This window comes from Telmatherina bonti (genome assembly GCF_933228915.1).
Source record: "Telmatherina bonti genome assembly, chromosome: 20".
Taxonomy (NCBI): Eukaryota; Metazoa; Chordata; class Actinopteri; order Atheriniformes; family Telmatherinidae; genus Telmatherina; species Telmatherina bonti.
In genome coordinates, this window is record NC_136618.1 from 12,683,600 (window position 1) to 12,703,099 (window position 19,500).

At 36.3% G+C, this 19,500-nt stretch overlaps 2 protein-coding genes across 4 annotated transcripts in view; one reads left to right on the forward strand and one right to left on the reverse strand.

The window, feature by feature from the left end:
* Positions 1 to 6,740: 6,740 nt before the first annotated feature.
* On the forward strand, positions 6,741 to 11,760 carry bco1 (beta-carotene oxygenase 1; the record flags this gene model as incomplete). The annotated part of the gene is made up of 11 exons (XM_079259424.1): positions 6,741 to 6,804; positions 6,891 to 7,019; positions 7,099 to 7,228; positions 7,852 to 7,999; positions 8,096 to 8,246; positions 9,179 to 9,411; positions 9,500 to 9,757; positions 9,857 to 9,962; positions 10,085 to 10,179; positions 11,394 to 11,505; positions 11,606 to 11,760. 11 exons carry the CDS (start codon positions 6,741 to 6,743, stop codon positions 11,758 to 11,760), a joined length of 1,581 nt encoding a protein of 526 aa, XP_079115550.1.
* A 3,233-nt stretch (positions 11,761 to 14,993) lies between these two features.
* pkia (cAMP-dependent protein kinase inhibitor alpha) overlaps positions 14,994 to 19,500 on the reverse strand; it is a 7,942-nt gene continuing 3,435 nt past the window's right edge. For all 3 annotated transcript variants that reach the window (XM_079260069.1, XM_079260071.1, XM_079260070.1), the window contains 2 exons: positions 19,493 to 19,500; positions 14,994 to 17,528 (listed from right to left, as the gene is read on the reverse strand). The exon at positions 19,493 to 19,500 is cut by the window's right edge. In XM_079260069.1, coding sequence (XP_079116195.1) covers positions 17,452 to 17,528; positions 19,493 to 19,500 — 85 coding nt within the window. In that variant the 3' untranslated portion in view covers positions 14,994 to 17,451. The remainder of the gene's footprint in view (positions 17,529 to 19,492) is intronic.

Genomic DNA, 19,500 nt, shown 5'->3' on the forward strand with positions numbered 1-19,500 from the left:
TCACCAGGATTAAATGGAAATCATGCAATGGTTTCTGGATGTTGGGTGCCGTCTGATGGAATCAGGGTAGTCTGTGCAAGCTCATGCATGGTCATTATGGTCTTCTTCATGCATCTTCTATAACTGCATGTGGTATTGCATGGGGTTTGCACTGTAAACAAAAGAGCATATACATTTACAAGACCAATTTCTTTAGTTTTTCTTTCTCTTAGTACATGTACATAATGTTTACTTAAACGTTATTCTTGTACTGCGCCACATAATGTAATCCACAGGTGATGATAAAAATGATGTGATGAACATGATTAAGCAGATATTTAGTATACAATCCAGCGCAGAGATATTCAGTAAGGGAATACTTGAATACTAATCAGCACAGTTTTTAATAATTTGGGCAGTGCAAATAAATAATCCTATGAGCATTTTATGAATGATGTGTTCCATTGTCTTTAATTTATTAACCCAACAGAAGATGACATAAAATGAAGCAGATATTATGGTAACAGAGATGCTGGTGTTGTTGCTCCTGTTAATGCTGTGGGAAGTAAAGTTATGGGTAGATGGACGGTTTAGTGACATTCTATGAATGTACTGGAGATGAGCAAATATTTGTCAGACACATGTTCATTTATTCTTGAAATAAATACCAAATTAACTGCTGTGAAGTGTCTCCTTTAGTAAAAATGGTATTGGAATTTTTAATTTTAGAATTATTAGATATCCTGTCTTAAACACGGTCTCTTTTATGCTCCCAAGGGCATGATTATAATCATTAACACATCCTTGATGGATGGGTATCATGACAATGTAATTGCCTTTTCAGAGTTACAAAACTGTCAGCGTACTTAAAATAAGGCTTAGAATAAAGATTTTCTCTTCGAGTAATCAAACGGGTGTTTTGCTGGTCTGTCAAGACATGTTGATGTCTTAAAGTTAGGCTATGGTGAATTATGTGTGATAGTATATAGCACATTAACCCCTAGGTGTTAACGAGAAAAAGAAACGGTATCCGTCTAATTTTAGTTGGAGAAGGTAATTATTTACATAAAAGCTTCTTCAAAGCCTAAACTGGGCTCACAGTTTTGTGCAGAATAAAGTTTATCCCAGTGAAGACAACTGGCAAAATGCACCAGTCTACAGTCGCAACAGGTAATGTCTCGCATGGGTCACTAGAGGGCAGTGTTTCTCTGCTTTCCTGTTTTCTTTGGCCTCAAATGGGGAATGCGCGCGCACTCTGACTTGCGTCGTTGCAGAAAAGCAGCTTTGATTTAGAAAACAAATTTTTAAAAAAAATGTTATTAGATACAGAATTTTAGCTTCCTGGCTTTTTGCTGCTTAAAGACATCAGGTGCATGCGTTTGTTTGTTTGTATGTAAATGCAAAGGTTACCCAGGTTAAGCTTTTAGCTTCAACCCAATCCTGTCATACACGTCAGTTTTGAACCGTGAACTGATAAGAAGTGGGGTATAGCTCCCCTTAGTCTGGAATATAGTATGTTCCCAATTCCACAATAATGTTAGGTTTTAATCAGTAAGACCACTGGAAAGTTTTTGCGTACAAATAACTTTTCTCTGCATGGAAGAGTGTCAGGCTGCAATTGTGAAAGGTGTAAAATGTTTACTGGAGTCACTGCAGGGACTTGAGAGAAAGTAGAGAGCGTTTTGCCTGTACCACGCACAAATTGCTCTTTTATGCAGATAGCCTTTCACTAAAGGTAAAAACACTAAACCTAATATGATAATATGAAACCTAACCTAATAACTAATGTTGAAATTTAGAAAGTCACTCTGCAATGCTCATTTTGAAGTATGTGCAAGCAGTATATTTTTAAAAGATAGTACAGTGGTGCTGCGTCACCTTTATTGATGAAGCTTGATGTGTGCAAAGCTGATCAGAGCAGTGAAAGTAGTAACGAAGACAGTCTTTTGACCGCATGTTTAAAACTTGCAGCATTTTTCAAAAACGGATTTTCTTTACTTCATGGCGCTCAAAATTCACTTAGTTGCAAATAAAGCCATGTCATTTTATTAACCAGAAACTTTAACATTGGAGTCACAATTACTGTTACATAGTGCAGAATGTAGTAAGCAACTTTTCCCTGAAGAACACATTGTTCTTCCTTAATGATGCTTAATGATCCCTTCACAGTTAAAATGGACAGTTTATAATGTTAATTTATCTGATTTAAAAAAAATCTATCTGCCTGTCATTCTTTTAATTTAGAGGGAAAGCCACTATATGTATTAATTTACATGTAATCATTATTTATAAATGAATTAAGCACCCCATGTAACAATATTTGTACATAAAAAGGGAAGAATATGAGTTTCCTTGTATATGAATATTTATTATTTGGGTGTTCTGTTACAAAAGTAAATAGTCATTCTGACTTTATGCCAGATTACATTTATTACGTTAATTTTCACATGTGATGAGAGAGGGTCACTAAACAAATGGGATTATCATATCAGTGAAAATTTAAAACATCTATCTGAAATGCACTGACATAAAGAGATAAAGGGAATTTTATCTTTCTTTGTGTTGTTTAAAATAAGTTGATTAAAGTATAACTGAACAAAGGTTTAAAGTTTTACCGAGTCAGTCGCTGTGTTTGAGATCCTTCTACCTGTATGTTGATCTCGGAACATGGATCATGATTTTATTAACATTTAAACAGCGATGTGTTTCAGGAGTTTTTCTGGGTTTATTGTCTGATTTCTACAACCAAAGTGTTTGTGTTTTGACCCATTTGGACCTGAACAGCTTTTGAAGGGTCTTTTAAAAAAACGTAAAACTTTTCACTGAAATATGTATCACTCAGCAAATTTCTGTCCAAATATTTGTAATAAAAGCAAATAATAAATACGACTAAATAAATGCTCACTAACCTGCGCTATATGGAATTGCTGTGGGACAATACCCACTTAATGTGAAAAACCACTAAAACATGTCCTGTCATTGTGTAACAAAGTACTTTTACATGAAAGCCAGTTCACACAGCTATTTAATAAGTGGTACAGTTTGCTGCCATAAAAATGAAGTTCTAAATTAATTATGATTAAAATGACATGTTCGTTGTGGAGAGGTGTCCATCAGTAGGCTATGATTAAGATATTTTCCCCCACCTGCAGATAAAAAGATAATGAAGTGATAGTTGGATATAAAATGTGACATATCTGTCCCTGCTGGAGGACATGGCACACAGAAAACTCTGTAGTGAACGAATCTTCAGAGATGATGATTGGCTCTTGAGCCGGTTCAGACTGCCTCGTGCCTTGCATCAGGAGTAGCCACACCGTGCCAGGTGGAGCTAGGCCAAGCCAGTACCTATAATAAATTTAATCTGTATCATTTGTACATTTCATTTGTATCATTGCATCTGTAGCTTCATGTCAAATAAATGTTAAAAAATTTCTTCATCTAGTGACATTTAAATCCACACTGATAATATCTGGACTTAGAGTAAGTTAGTTCTTCTGCATCTGTGCATAGAAGTCTGCTGTCATTCTTGTCCATGTGAGAGCCAATATCTTATTGTACATACAATTTACAATAACAGAAAAGATGAATCCTTTGTAGAGAGATTAAATCTTCCTTGGAGACTGTTACAAGCCACATAGTTTAGTTTAGTTTATTTAGGATCCCCATTAGCTGTAGCAAGCTACAGCTATTTATCCTGGGGTCCGGCACAATTATAACATCAAAAACAAAAACTTGTAAAAGTTACACAGCACATCAGCACTTCTGTTCAATCATGGAATACAAGCCCTTTACATACTCAAATCCATCTATTTACATCCATTTTTACATACTGAATTGTATGCATGTCATGTCCATTCATGTTATATCTAATACTTTAACCATAATACATCGTATCCTATCATATGAACAGTTTACTGTAATACACACCCTATTCATGCACAAAAACATGCTTACTCATAATTGAAATCAACCTATATATGTCAGGACGGGCGGAGGGGATGTGGACCCAAATGCAGAGACGAGGGAACTGGGATGCAGGTTCAAGACAGATTATTTTAACCACCGGAACTCAGGGGACTAAAACAACAAAATGATCCAGCGAAGAAAACCAACAAGTGAGAACTATAAATACACTGAACCAAACGAGACACAGGTGACACAGATGAACTAACTGAACACAGGTGAAACTAATGAACATGGAACCAAGACACCAGAGAAACAGGAAACCAGAACGAAGGAGAAACACAAAACACCACATCATGACAATATATTTGATTATCTATAACACAAATCTTCTAGTTTTCATTGAAACATTGTATAAAGATGTTGGACTGACAAACAATCACATAATTAAATCATAGTTACACACACATGATGTTTGTTACTGCACTTAATATCTGTAACACAGAACCAAGAGATACGTAAGAGTAAATTACTGTACAAACTCAGGCTGCTTAGTTTGTCATCTTGGATGGAAATTGCAATTCTACAAAGGCTAAAGAACAACATGTGCTGATAGTGCGTTTAAATGGTATCAGAGGACTTTGGATTCATTGACTTGTGAGTTTTAAATACCTTACGGTGAGAGAGAGATACATATTTCATTAGGGGAAATGAACCGCTTAACATCACAGATTGATCAAAGTGCAGAATCACTATCAGAGTAAATGTTTACTGCAAGCGAGGACTGAAACACGAAACTCGAGCAGCATCTGAACACAAACTTTGAAAGGAAGAATCTAAAATAAGAACAAAAAATTACTTTTACATGGGTTAAAATAAAATTTCATTGAATTAGACAATAATTTTAAATGAAAAATGTGGTTTAAATGTTTAAAGATTGCCACTGGAGTGCTCTAAGTGAAACAATTGCCTTTTCCAAACATGCCAATTTGGCTTTTGTGCATACAAGCATACTGATTACATTTTGAAATACACAACCTCTATTGATCATCAAGACACCTGCAGTGTGCTTTGTAAAAACAAGGTATTTTAGTTCAAAACATGACTGAATTGTAAGTACTTTCAGGTCTACTTCATTAAATTATTTTTGTTTATCAAATCAATTAAATCAAAGATACTTATTTATCCCAGAGAGGAAATTCAAGATTTATTATCATTTCTACATTTCGATGATTTTTTTGGGGGGATCTTAGTCCAACCAAGTTGTACTGCCTCTGAAAGCAATATACATACATGTAAATAAAAGCAATATAAAAACATACATACATACATACATACATACATACATACTAAATAAATGTAATACTTTAATGATTCCTGAAGCCAGATGTTGTTTTTTGTTCTTATTGTAATAAATATTGTAATGACAGCAAAATAAATTATATTAAATTATTAAAAAACATGCCAGACAGACATGTACAGGGACACATTTCTTTGTTTTTTTTGTTTTTTTTAAATAATTATTTTACTATTTATTTATATTCTATATAAATATTTATAATAAAATACATGTATTTACAGAATAGACATTTTCTATAAAAATGGACTAAAATAATTTTTTTTGGTCCTGTCTATCACTGATGTGAATGAGGTTGGTAATAACTTGTATGTGTACATATTAAATTTTTATACTAATTTGTTTATTCTTCAGTGAGTGGCAGTGTGTCGGGTTTCTGAGACATTTTGCATCAATTATGGTAGAAACTTTAATCAAAACCATGACATACTTTCCTGGTCTCCTGCCCCCTGATTGACACCAGGTAGCAGACGATTACACTAATAATTTCGACCCATGACATGGTCATAAATGGTGAAAATACAGAAAAATAAACTTAAAATCGTTTACAGATTTTGTTAAAGGGCCAAATAAAAACCTCATCTTTCAAAAATTGGACTTTTCTCCTCTGTGGTTCTAAAGTTGGGCTGAAAAGGGTTAAAATGGGCCTTTTGATAATTATGTAAGAACTAGGTGACTGACAGATGGAGAACTTCAGGTTACCTGATTACCTGATAATATTTCTATCTTTACCTTAAATTACTTCACTGCTTTCCTGGAAGAAAGGATTGTTCACAGAAAACTGCCAACATATGAAGCCCATAAGCTAAAGGAGGTCAACATACCTTGTGTTGTAAGGCCATAAAGCAACTAAAGCAGGTAATTTGATGTACAAGATGATATATAAAGCTAAATACAAAAAACAAAACAAACAAACAAACAAACAAACTGATATATATATATATATATATATATATATATATATATATATATATATATATATATATATATATATATATATATATAATTAAATAAAATTGCACTGCCTCAACATGGCAACACCTGTGTCCAACTGGACTCGCAGCAGATGTCCCCTATCATGTCCCCTGCTGTTTGATTTCTTGTTTTTTTTTGTGTTGCTCTAGAATAGAATAGAATAGAATAGAATAGACCTGATCTAATGTTAGAGTCAAACTTGATTAGATTGAGAATAGAAGTTTCTTTTCTTTTCTTTTCATGTGAAAGAGAAGAGAAGTGCCCATTGGAGTGATACGTGGCATTCCAGGTATACAGCTGTATGTATCTTCCTATAGGGGGAATTAGCTGATCTACGGCAGGATTTCTTTGAAATCTCCTCGGAGGATCGTGATCGCTGCACCGACTGATAAGATAATGGATCTTCTGCTAAGCCCCCCCCCCCCCCCCACACCTTCTAAACCGGGTTTTAAAAGGAGTGGTTTGCACTGAGCGCTGTATTCGCTCCAACAACCCGGTGTGGTCCACTGACTGGTCGGCCAACATGTCTACAGACTACTCTAAGAACGCAACGGAGACTCCTGAGCCTTTTAAGGCGGAAGTTAAGGGTTAGACATGATTATATCTAAGTGTCGACTAATGCATCAAGCTCAGTTTTATTGCTAAAAAGTGCCGTGACATCTTCTTTGCACAGGGTGCATTCCCAGCTGGCTGCAGGGCACACTGCTGAGAAATGGCCCCGGGATCTTTTCTGTGGGGGACACCAGTTACGACCACTGGTTTGACGGGATGTCGATCATGAACAGCTTCTCCTTCAAAGATGGTTCGTGGTGCTTTTCAGAACAGGAATAATCTTTGAAGCTCAAAATGGGTTGTTTCAAACCTTTTCTTCTCCATTCCAGGTGAAGTGACTCACAGAAGCAGGTTCCTCAGGAGCGACACATACAAAGCAAACATGGCAGCAAACAGAATAGTTGTGTCAGAAATGGGGACGATGGCTTATCCAGACCCAAGCAAGAACTTCATTGTAAAGTAAGCAAAATTTGTTTTCCCTGCAAAAATCTCTGCTTGTTATCTTCTTGTGTTTTTTTTCATAAGATGTTGATATTTATTTACAAATACTTTCATCTTTCTTGTCCATTCTGCGGTTTGCACAATTCTGTGTTTTTGTTGTATACTGATAACCCATATATTGATCCTAATGTCAGAGATAAAATAATTGTTATGCATTTATATTTGTAGACATTTGCACTAGTAAAACCATGTTTTAGTTGTTGGGAATAATCTCTAACATCTACAGAGCTAAAAGCGACGTCCAGTTGCCAATAAGTAGTATGTGTAAATATACAGAATGTATCGTGATATCCTATATAACATATTGTGATTATTTCTAAAGACACAGGTAGCCAAGCCAAGCCAAGCCAACTTTATTTATAAAGCACTTTCTGACAGCCATTGCTAACAAAGTGCTAAACATAACATAATTAACATATTAAAACATAAAACAATAAAACAAAAAACAACAAAACTATAAAGTTTAAAAACCATAAAATATAAAAACAACGAAACAAATAAACAATATAATAATAATAATGTCTAATAACTTTTCCTTCTTTTTTTATATAGTTTCTTTAAAAAATCCTTTTACTTTTCAGGGCAATTACTTTTCTGAACCACACTGTGCCAGATTTCACGGACAACGGTGCCAGCAATTTTATTAAATATGGAAGCGACTACTATGCCACTTCTGAAACCAACTACATCCGCAAGATTGACCCTGTTACCTTGGAAACTCAAGACAAGGTAAAACATGGTGCTGTTATTTGTCAACACAAATAAAAAAAATAAATAAAATTGTCTTGAAATTGTGTTTAATTTTTCTGAAACTGCGTCACACAGGTGGACTACCTGAAGTACCTGTCTGTAAACTTGGCTTCATCCCATCCTCACTACGACAGGGAGGGCAACGCCTACAACATTGGAACTTCAATTGCAGAGAAGGGCAAGACGAAATACATGCTGTTCAAAGTCCCTGCTGCTTCAGCGGAAGGTAGGTCAGATTATGCAATGCTTATAGTCTGCTCAGCTGATATCTCAGTGACCTCACCTTTTGTCTTCACAAAGTAACGCCAGAAACGACATGAGGACATACTTGTCCAGATTCCCAAATCTGCCTTGCTTCAAATACAAACCTTTAACCTGACTGGAATTAATAACAAACAGTTGATTGGATAATATTGTATTTTGAAAGGATTAGTTATTATAAGTCACTGGAAAATGCAAATGTAAACAGATTTCTATCCAAATTAACTTAAGCCTGCTTAACAAAGAAGAAATATAGGCTTCCTTTGAATTTGACCCCAACATGTTTAAAATGAGTTGTTACAAGAAGCAAAACTTACTAAGTGAAGCAGCTGCTGGAACATCATGCCTTCAGATTGAACTGCATTAAAAATAGACTAAAGAACAGCAAACAGAGTCATTGTTTCATTAAATGATTACATCATTGATCATATAAGTATTGGGTGGTATTCCAAAGTGTTTTAATTCATGCATTTAGATGCTACATCGCAGGCGAGACAGCTCCTCAAGGAAGAGATTATGGCTTCAAACAATAAAATCACCTCACAACCACCAAACATGGCTGTCCAGTAAAATCCCCAATAAAAACCACTGAGGAATTAAAAACTGCTAAAATAAAAAATGAAATGATAATCAGTGATAAAAAAAAAAAAAGCAGAAGAAAAAAAAACACTAAAAAGGAATAAAAACACAACACACAGAGTTACACAGACCCGCTGCTGGTTTCCACAGAGGTGAAGCTAAGATCCAAATCTGATCACTACAAAATAAAAATAACAATAAATGATGTTCAAAACTGTTAAGAAGCTTATATTAATCATAAAAAGTGGGTATATGTTTAACTTTCAAGCCCACATTGTTTGTCTTTGTGATTTCTTTACACACGCGTCTTTTTTTTAGGTCTCCTGCCAGACAAAGGCAAGAAAGTCCCTGCACTGAAGAACGTGGAGGTGATCTGCACGGTTCCCTGCCGTTCTCTCCTCACACCCAGCTACTACCACAGCTTCGGCATGACGGACAACTACATCATCTTCATCGAGCAACCCTTCAAGCTGGACATCCTGAAGATGGCCACTGCCTACATGAGGGGAGTGAACTGGGCAAGCTGCATGAAGTTCTGTCCCGAGGAAAACGTAAGGAGTTGCCGATGTCTGCACGTGTTAGATAGAAGAAAAATTCATCGAAATAACTGAATTTTTTCTCTTTTTCCCCCCACTTTAGACTCTGATCCACCTGATTGACAGGAAGACTGGCAAAGAGGTTGATATCAAGTACTACACCGAAGCGATGGTCGTCTATCATCATGTGAACGCTTTTGAGGACGCTGGTCATGTGGTCTTTGATGTCATTGCCTATGACGATAAGAGCCTTTATGATATGTTCTACTTGAGCAAGCTGAAGGAAAACACTGGTTTCCTTGACAATGGCTACAACAAACCAAGTTATAAAAGATTTGCACTTCCCACCCAGTGTGACAAGGTGGGGTTAAATGGATTAATGAACAAACAACTAATGAGCTTTCATTTCAAGATGAAACCCGGGACCTACTTTTAAATTCTGTATCTGGGTTTTTTTCAGGGTGTTGCAGCTGGGGAGGACCTTGTGAAACTGAAGTACACAACAGCCAGTGCTGTGAAGGAGAAAGAAGGCAAACTCACATGCCAGCCTGAGGTGATCTATGAAGGTAAAACCAGCACCTAATAAAAAAAAAAGTCCAACACCAAAGTGTCACTTTTGAAAGGTATGGGAGTTTAGGAAATAAAAAAAACAACACAAAGTCAGAATCTGTGATTTTATTTCCATCAGGTTTTGAATTACCCAGAATCAATTACGACTTCAACGGGAAGAAGCAGCAGTTTGTCTACGGGAACATTGTCGAGGAATCTGCACTGTCTAAAGAGGTGATGTTTCCTATTGTTTTGCATTTGATTGCTGTAAAATGTAATGGCTGGGAACTTCCCGTTTTTCACATTTCTTATGCCATCATGCGTGTCAGGAGAGTCTTGAGACTTTCAGATCCTTAAAAAATCGGAGCTTTTAAAAGCAGGGTGTTGTTTTAGGAAACAGATTGTTCCGGTTGTAAATGATGCAAAGATGTGAGAAGCAAATTGCTGCGTTGGGATTTAACCATTGGTATACCATAATTACCTATTGTGTCAGGAAGGGCCGAGCCGTTTCATGGCCCCTGTGGGTCCACTTGTACATCAAGGCAGCAGGAATAATAAAAAACACAAGACTTCAAGGTAAACATTGTAAACAACAATAGGCAAAGAGGAAGGTACATAATAAAACATCTTCCTAAAGACAGGTACATTTTTGTGTTAATCCCATCTTGGTATAAGATTCCACAAACTTTAAATTTTATATTGTGTAAATCCGTAAATCTTTACAAAAAAACCCCCATCATGACTGAAATCACTCTGAGGAAGGAAGTTTATCACCAAATATATGACTTTTTATTCTCTGAATTAGCTGAATATGCTGAACCTAATCTTTGTAACAGATGTGGTATAAATGTGCTTTGATAGCATTGTATCATTGATGGGAACATTACATTATGTGTCAGTTAAGGTCGCGTTATCGCGGGATGACACCTCCTTAGATAACATATGAACTAAATGAACTCAAGAACACATACAAACAGAATTTATTACAAGATGTTTGTGTTGGACGGAGGAAGATTGCTTCTTTTTCTTGGTATTTGTCCTAAAATAAGCTAAATATTGTCACCTGGAAGACATATTTTAGGAAAACTGAAGTAAATGTGCAGGTTGAGTAAAATTAAATGAAATATTTATCCCTGTACCTTTTACATCTATTTTTACGTTCATAAACGTAAAATGAGAACTCTTTAGATGAAAGAGTTCTCATCAGGATGCATGCAAACATGAACTTAGATATTTTATTACCAAGAAAAGAGCTGCAAGTGGTTTTATAACACGTCTTAAGATAGATTGCTTGCTTCAGGAACAAAGTACTGCACAAACAGATCTGCCAGTTAAGATCTGTTGCATATCGAAAGGACAGTATGTAAACATTTGTTAATAATTACAGACGGCAGCTTCTGAGTATTATCGCAGAGTAAAATCATTTGTTTTAACATCTTTTGCTTCAGGTTGTCAAGTTGGACACAATTACTAAGAAGACTGTGAGCTGGAGTGAAGAGAACTGCTGGCCTTCTGAGCCGGTTTTCGTCCCCAGACCGAATGGAGAGTCAGAAGACGATGGTGAGTGTACTTTGATATGTGTATGCGTAGGAGAGCTAGAGTTCAGTGGGCCATGGCTTTCTTATCAGGGTTAGCATGAATAACTTCTTTCCATTTGTAGGAGTGGTCCTAGCATCAATCGTCAACACCAACCCGGGGCAGTTGTGTTTCATCCTGATCCTTGACGGCAAAACATTCAAGGAAGTAGCTCGAGCGTATGTACAAGCTGAGCTCCACAAGGATATGCACGGACTTTTTATCCCTGATCAGAACTGAATCAGTTTGTTTATATGTTCAGGTAATGCCTGGAGAAAAGTGTGAAGTTTATATTTTCTGTGATCTGTTCTCATTATACTTCAGAGTAGCCACTCCCACATTGTTTTATCTTCTGAACCTTTCTGCTTCATATCCTGCTAACAGGCCTTTTCAGTATTTATATACAGTATATCCCAGTTATTGCTTGTGTGTCTCCTTTTGCTTTGACCATAGTGGCTTGTTTTGTATTACTTTTTGATTCTTAAGCTGATCTATGACATTCTGTAAAACAAAAGATCCAAACAATTTTTCCTCATATTTGTTAATAAATATGAAGATTTGTTAATTTTGTGTGGTGCAGATAAAAATTTCATTATAACGACATTTATGTAAATATAACTATTGTTAGACTTTTCCTATCCTTTCATTAAAGACATAATGTCAAGTTCTGAAATGTTCTTTTTTTTCAATTTTCATCAATAGTTTAACTAAAATAATGGCAAGACATGAATGAAAGGTGAAGAGTAAAGGACAGAATCACAATAGAACATCATAGTGGAGAATAGATTATATGTGAAGGTGTAATAAGCTCTAATGCACAGCGCAGGCATGTGCATAGCTTTAATTCAATTTTTTCAATTAAACTTTATTTGTATAGCGCCACTTCACAACAATGTTGTCACAGGGCACTTTACATACACGAATCAACATATACATCATTTCGAGCCAATTCATACATATCCTATAATAGAAACCAACTGATTGCATCGAGTCATGACTTCGATCCAATCCCCCATCCTGAGCATGCATGCGGCGACAGTGGGAAGGAAAAAACTCCCCTTCAACAGGAAGAAAACCTGCAGCAGAACCCGGCTCAGGGAGGGCAGCCATCTGCCTCCACTGGTTGGGGTGGAGAGGACAGGAAAGACAGATCAACATGTACAACTGCACTTAATCAGGAAGACCTGCGAGAAAAAAGGAAAATAAGTTATAGATGGCAATATTGGCATATATTTATACATTAACATATTAGAGTAATAGAGCGAGGTACTTCTCAGTGCATCAGGTAACATCCCCGTTGCTACATAAGTTTGGCTAGACTACCCATAACTATAAGAGCAATGAGCATAACCTGGACAATTGGATCCCGTACATGCTGACTCCAACTCAGGAGATGCTCACATAAGAATCATGGAGAAGGAAGGCTTTCAGCTCAATCTTAAAGGTGTGGAGGGAGTCTGCCTCCCGAACCCACGGTGGGAGCTGGTTCTATAGCTAAAGGCCCTTCCTCCCTTAGTACTCTTTGAGACTCTGGGAACCACCAGTAAACCTGCAGTCTGAGAGCAAAGTGCTCTATTTGGAATATATGGAACTATAAGATCTTTTCTGTACAATGGAGCTTGGTTATGTAGAGCTTTATATGTGAAGAGAAGAATTTTAAACTTTATCCTGAATTTAACAGGGAGCCAGTGTAGAGAGGCTAAAACTGGTGACATATGATCTCTCCTGCTAGTCCTCATCAGAACCCTCGCTGCAGCATTTTGGATCAGCTGGAGACTTTTCAGGGCATATTTGGGACAACCCATAGATAAGGAATTGCAGTCATCCAGTCTGGAAGTAATAAAGGCATGGACTTATTTTTCTGCATCTTTCTGAGACAAGATGCTTCTAATTTTTGCAATATTACACAGGTGGAAGAAGGCGGTTCTATAAACCTGTTTTAAATGTGAGCTAAAAGACAAATACTGGTCAATAATGACGCCAAGATTTCTCACAGTGGTACTGGAGGCCAGATTAATGCCATCCAGAGTAATTACATAACTAGATAATTTTGTTCTAAGTTTTTCAGGCCCGAAGATAACGACCTCTGTCTTGTCTGAGTTTAAAAGGAGAAAATTCAGAGTCATCCAGGTCTTGATGTCTGTAAGACATCTTTATAATCTAAGAAACTGATTGGTTTCATCTTGGCTTCATGGAAAAGTAGATCTGAGTGTCATTGGCATTGCAATGAAAATTGCTTTCAAAAATTGCTACTCATCCATTGCATTGTTAATAATAATAATAATAATAATAATAATAATAATAATAATAATAATAATAAATAAAATAAAATAAAATAAAATAAAATAAAATAAAATAAAATCAAACACAGGTTATAGTAATAAGAACTTCCCGCTGAACAAATGTATCCATCCTTATCTCTTATTTTATTTGGTTTGCTGTTACAATAGAGAGAGCAGAGTCAGAGAGGAGAAAGGCCAACAGCAAAGGCCACCATGCAGGGTCTGCACAGGTGAAAGGAGAATGTAAGTGGCTGAAGAAAAAAATATCTATGGCAAAAAAAAAGTGACTTTGAGGTTGACTTCCACAGTTCTTGATGGCAGCAGGTATAAGTGATGCCCATGTTCTTTATCTTGATTAATTTTGCACATCAATCCATCATATTTAAATAATATATTGATTGTGTTTGGTAGTGTGTGATTTCATGCTATTAAATGAGATTATGTGTCTTATTCCCCTGTTATCTTGCCATTACCATTCCATTTTATATTATGCGGTAATTTTAATACTGGAATGCTGTTTTACTGAATATTTCATGTTTATTGTCTTCATTTGGTATTTAATAATCTGGCTACATACGTTTATAGTTTAAAAACTGAAGCCAGTCACCTGTTGTTTTACTGTGGCTGTTAGTGATTATGTTGTTGTTTAGCCATTAAGGAAAGGACGATAAATCATTCAGAAGACCTTCGAAAAATCTGGCCCCCTCACTTTTGAGATGAAGTGTACGCCCCCAGATCTCAGACATGCCTTTTATTACCCAATCCTATAAGATCTTCCTGACACAGGAGCAAAGTGCATTCAGTTGAGTTGTATTTACCTAATGTGAAATAACTGTTGCTTTTAACACACAGTTAACACCTAATCTAATGCTTACATAATTCTAGATTAGGTTTAATGATAAAACTATGTGATCGCATAAAATGTGGATCAGAAAACGACAGTAATTCAGAAAACAAATACTTAATCTGCACAATAATCTGGATATTTTCTTTAATTATCAGAACAGTTCTGATTTCCATTAATGTGACTATGACTATTACTGAGAGTTGTTTTGGTGTTGCATGTTCACGACCACGTGACAAGAAAGCCCTGAAGTGGTTCAGAAAAATGACCACCAGAGGGAAGCAGAGGCTCGGCATATCTCACCCCCACACACACCTCATCCAGTCATTTGTATTTTACCAGTGAAATTTATTGCACATCAAAACTAATAAATAAAATAAAAAATAAGTAAATACATAAAAATAAATAAATAAAAGTCTAACCTGCTGCTATTAAACAGTAAAGCATCTGACAACATAGTTTCTAAATATCATGCTCTCGGGCACCTGTACTGCAACAGTGCTGGTCATTAAAAAATTCTCCATTTGAGTTTCTTTATATTTATATTTTTGTGTGTAAATACACAGTAAAAATGCTTTTACCAGGTTTAAGAAATCTATAATATCATTGGATTAAAAGAAAGTGTTAATGTGTTAATGTTATTTAGTTTTCATTTGTAGATTCTTGTCTTTGGAGTTAGAAACCAAGGCAGAACATTATAACAGTATTACAATGGTTGTTTTTAACTCTACAGTAAAAAGGTTTGTAGTCTTTAGAATCCCATCATCCCAACAGACATCCTATAAACAGGACTAAAAATACACAGAATTCACATAGTAAACATGAATAAGTTATAATTCCCACACAAGTATGCTTGAGTGCTGTAAGTAGTGCAGTTTTCTAATCTCCAGCAGCATTTTTTTATTTGACTTGATTTCAACAATAGTACAAATCACTTTATAAACAAATACACAAACATTTGAATATAATGGATGGATGTCTGTCCATCGACATCAAAGAAAAAAAAAAAAAAAAGAAAAGCATTATCTGAATTTAGTAGAATTTCTGCATCCAGAGGCATCACAAACAGTCAGAGGCATGATCAACTGGACTGAATACAATTTTGTCCAGATGATTATATAAATCAACGAGTAGGCGTGAAATTTTATGATTTGAAAAGCTTTTAGCAACCACATGAATATGACTGCCGATGTAACGATCATTTGAAGTGAATGATTTTCCATATACATGTAAAAATACAGAGAGACGCTTTTGATGCACAAAATGTCAGTATGCTGCCCTGCAGAGTAGATTAGCAAAATGAAAATATAATACTTAATTAGCTGGTAGTCTCATTAACCAACTCTGTCCAAGTTTTACTATGGTGGACACTAAAGAGGAGGGTGAAATATTAAGCGAAAGTTATTGATCAGTGCAAGAACAAAACTAATCTAATGGTAAAAAAAAAAGAAATCTGGCTATGTTTACATTACACACCTGAACCACACCATAGTTCTTACATGACTTCTGCTACTTTACTGTAAAGATAGTAGTTAGTAGGAATATCTGAAGTACTAATAAATCATTAAATCTGAATGGGAAGGCATGTCTAAACTATTGCTTACTTTATAATTAATGTGTAAGCTGAATATCATAAAGTTCAGCGTTCAGAATGTGGCATCGTCCACAGATTGCTTTTTCTTTTACTGTCGGAGTTCAGGAATAAAATTTATGTTTATAATTTGATTTGAATGAAAGTGACCGCGTCAAATCAGTGTGTTTCATATCGATCGCAGGCTGCAGAATCGAAATTGCCCTGAAATGCAACTGTGGAAGAATTTGTGTTCAGTAATATCAGCATTGATCGCATTGTTTAAATCCATATATTGTGATCAAACTTGTGGTTTGCATCCCAGTTAATAAAGAGAATATCATACATCTTATGTGAACATTGCCATCAGAATATTGTTTTGTTTAGAATAAGATCAATACTGGGAATATTGCAGTTCAGGCAAACATAGCAACTGTTAATATCATGTTTAGTTTTTTTCCTTTTTTTACTAAAACAGTCAAGTACATCCATCATTATTAAACCTGATTTAGACTTTTATTTAACTATTCACTACATTATTTAAGACAAACAATAGCGTGCAACATTATTCACCTCCAGTGCTTCAAAATCCAATTATTAAAGTCTAAAACAAACAACACAGCCTGCATGGACAGACACAAAATACAGAGAGCTGGTTGTGAGATGACGTCAATAAAAGAGTTGAGGAAGATCCATGAAATGCAGAAAATCACTGAGAGATTGGTAACAGTCAGCAGTGAGCATGGAATAAAGATGGGATGTGACGCAAGACCAGCGGAGCAGGAGGAAGCGTCCAGTCGCTGCGCTCGCTTGCCTGAAAGTGTCTCAGAAAATCAGTGCTGATTTAGTGAAGGCAGGAGGGGGGGGGGGGCGGGGAAGAGGAGGCAAGTTTCCATTTTCTGGCAACACTTACAGGAAGCCTTGAATGGCCTTTTTTTTTTTTTTTCCATTCCAGTCTTTTCCCTCCTTTACAGTCAGGACCTCTGACAGTCTAACAGGGCTGGTTTTGATTGTTGATGTCATGATGCTTTCACCATACATCCCATCCTGTATCAGCGGCCATGGAGGAAAGGCAGCAAGGAAACAACACTTGAAAGGAACATGCTAAAGAACATTATGTGGTTACTATAGCAATGACCTCTTTGTCGTGGTATGGTGGCAGTAGGGGAGTTTGCTGAGTCTGTTAACAGTCACTAGATGGTATTCAGGGCTCTCGTTATGATGCTTACGGCCACTTAGCTGCCTTCAGCTTGAGCCTCCTCTTCTTTAGCTGGAGAGTCCTGGTTTTTCTCACCATCATCTTCCTCGTCACCTGGCAAGCAGAAAAGGGGGGCGCAGGGAGATAGTTTCATGAATAAGTTACCGCTTGTGAAGCTGGTGACGTAAATGAGGTTGGTTAAATCAGCAGGAACATCCGTGAGACAAAAAAGCAAGAAGAAGTGACGAGGTGGAGACATTTTACCGTTTTATAATTCAGCTGTTTTCACATTTTTCATTTTAGGTCTTTTCCATCAGTTTTCAGCTTGTCTGACCTGGGGTGTGAAAGGTTATGGTGCATGATTAACTCTGCTTACTGTTCTGGGAGAAAGAAGCCCAACACAGATAAGACACTGGAAATTAGGCCTTACGGTGGACAAAGGGTGCTTCTTTTTTCTTTCTTTATTTCTACTTTATTTGCTCTTTTTTGCAAAGGTTTGAGAGATAGACTTAAAATGGTCAGGTGTAATTATTGTCTGAGTCATACGGAAATATGGAAAGGACTTTATTGTTTTCCAAATGTTTATAATTGTAAGCATGTTGAGAGCAAATATAACCCCCTAAACACCGATAGACAGCTGTGAAATTTGGCACATACAGCAAGGCCGGCAAAAATTTCAACAATCTGTGGTCTGCACAGTGTGCAATGCTAAAAACAGGCTCATCTAGACAATAAAAAAAAGTCCAAAAATGAATAGAGTCCTGAGTGTCTACTTTGACGTAGGATGACAAAATTTGGCACACATGTGTAACACCCCAAGACAAGCAAAAAAGTCAATCAAACACCTGTTGCTACTATAACGGGGTTTCAGCCATCTTGGAGTTTAAGTCCATTTTTGTCACTTTACACGCATTTTATTTGAACGAACTAGTCTGAAGGGATTTGTGTAATTGACTCCAAATTTAACAGGAAGCTTCCTGACAATTTGGGGATCAAACACTGTTGAAATCTCTCTAATAGGACAAACCGTGTTACCAAGGCAACCCACAGAAAAAGCCTTCTTGCCATGAAACACGCTTTACTCATAGAAATGGATGTGATCTGCACCAGGGTTATTAGCTTTTTGCTAGCATATTTTATATTTATATGTTGAGATAAACAGGTGTATGAGACGAGTGGAAGGAGCCACGAGGCTCAGACCCAATGAATGCAGCTTTAATTTTATTTCTGCCTTCTTATGTCTCATCCAGACATGTACCCTGCAAACAGATGCACAACAACAGAATGATGATTTAAATATTTAGGTTACAGCTACTCACACCATCAATGAAACATCCAGAATCTGTAACACACATGTAAACTATTAGTCATGATGAAATTCAATTCAATTCAATTCAACTTTATTTGTATAGCGCCACTTCACAACAATGTTGTCACAGGGCACTTTACATACACAAATCAACATATAGATAATTTCGAACCAATTCATACATATCCTATAATAGAAACCAACTGATTGCATCGAGTCATGACTTCAATCCAATCCCCCATCCTGAGCATGCATGCGGCGACAGTGGGAAGGAAAAAACTCCCCTTTAACAGGAAGAAAACCTCCAAAATCAATAGCTCAGCTCTAAGACTCAGAGCAACGGAATATGTGGATCAACAGACATTACTTATTTTATTGCTTGTGACAAGACCTGTCCTACCTCTCAAGGAAGTCCCATTTCAGTGTCTTAAACATGGCTGACCTCAAAACTAGTTGAGAGCCCAGATGCGTAAAGCTCTTGGTGGATTTGTAACAGCAAACTCAGTGCATTTGCAAAAACTTTAATATGACTCCGTCTTTCTTTTTAGATTTGTAGACTTTAGAATGAAGACGTGTTTTATTGGATGCTCTCACCAATGAACTATTACTGAAATGACATGCACTAATGAATGCTCATAGAAGATGCAAAGGACTTAGTCGTTTGTAGGAAGTAAATGCTTTAAAATATGCTATTCAATTGATCCAGAAATATGCAAAGCTTTCTGATATCCGTCCAGATTTAATTAGTTGTTCATCTGAAATCTCTTACCACATTTG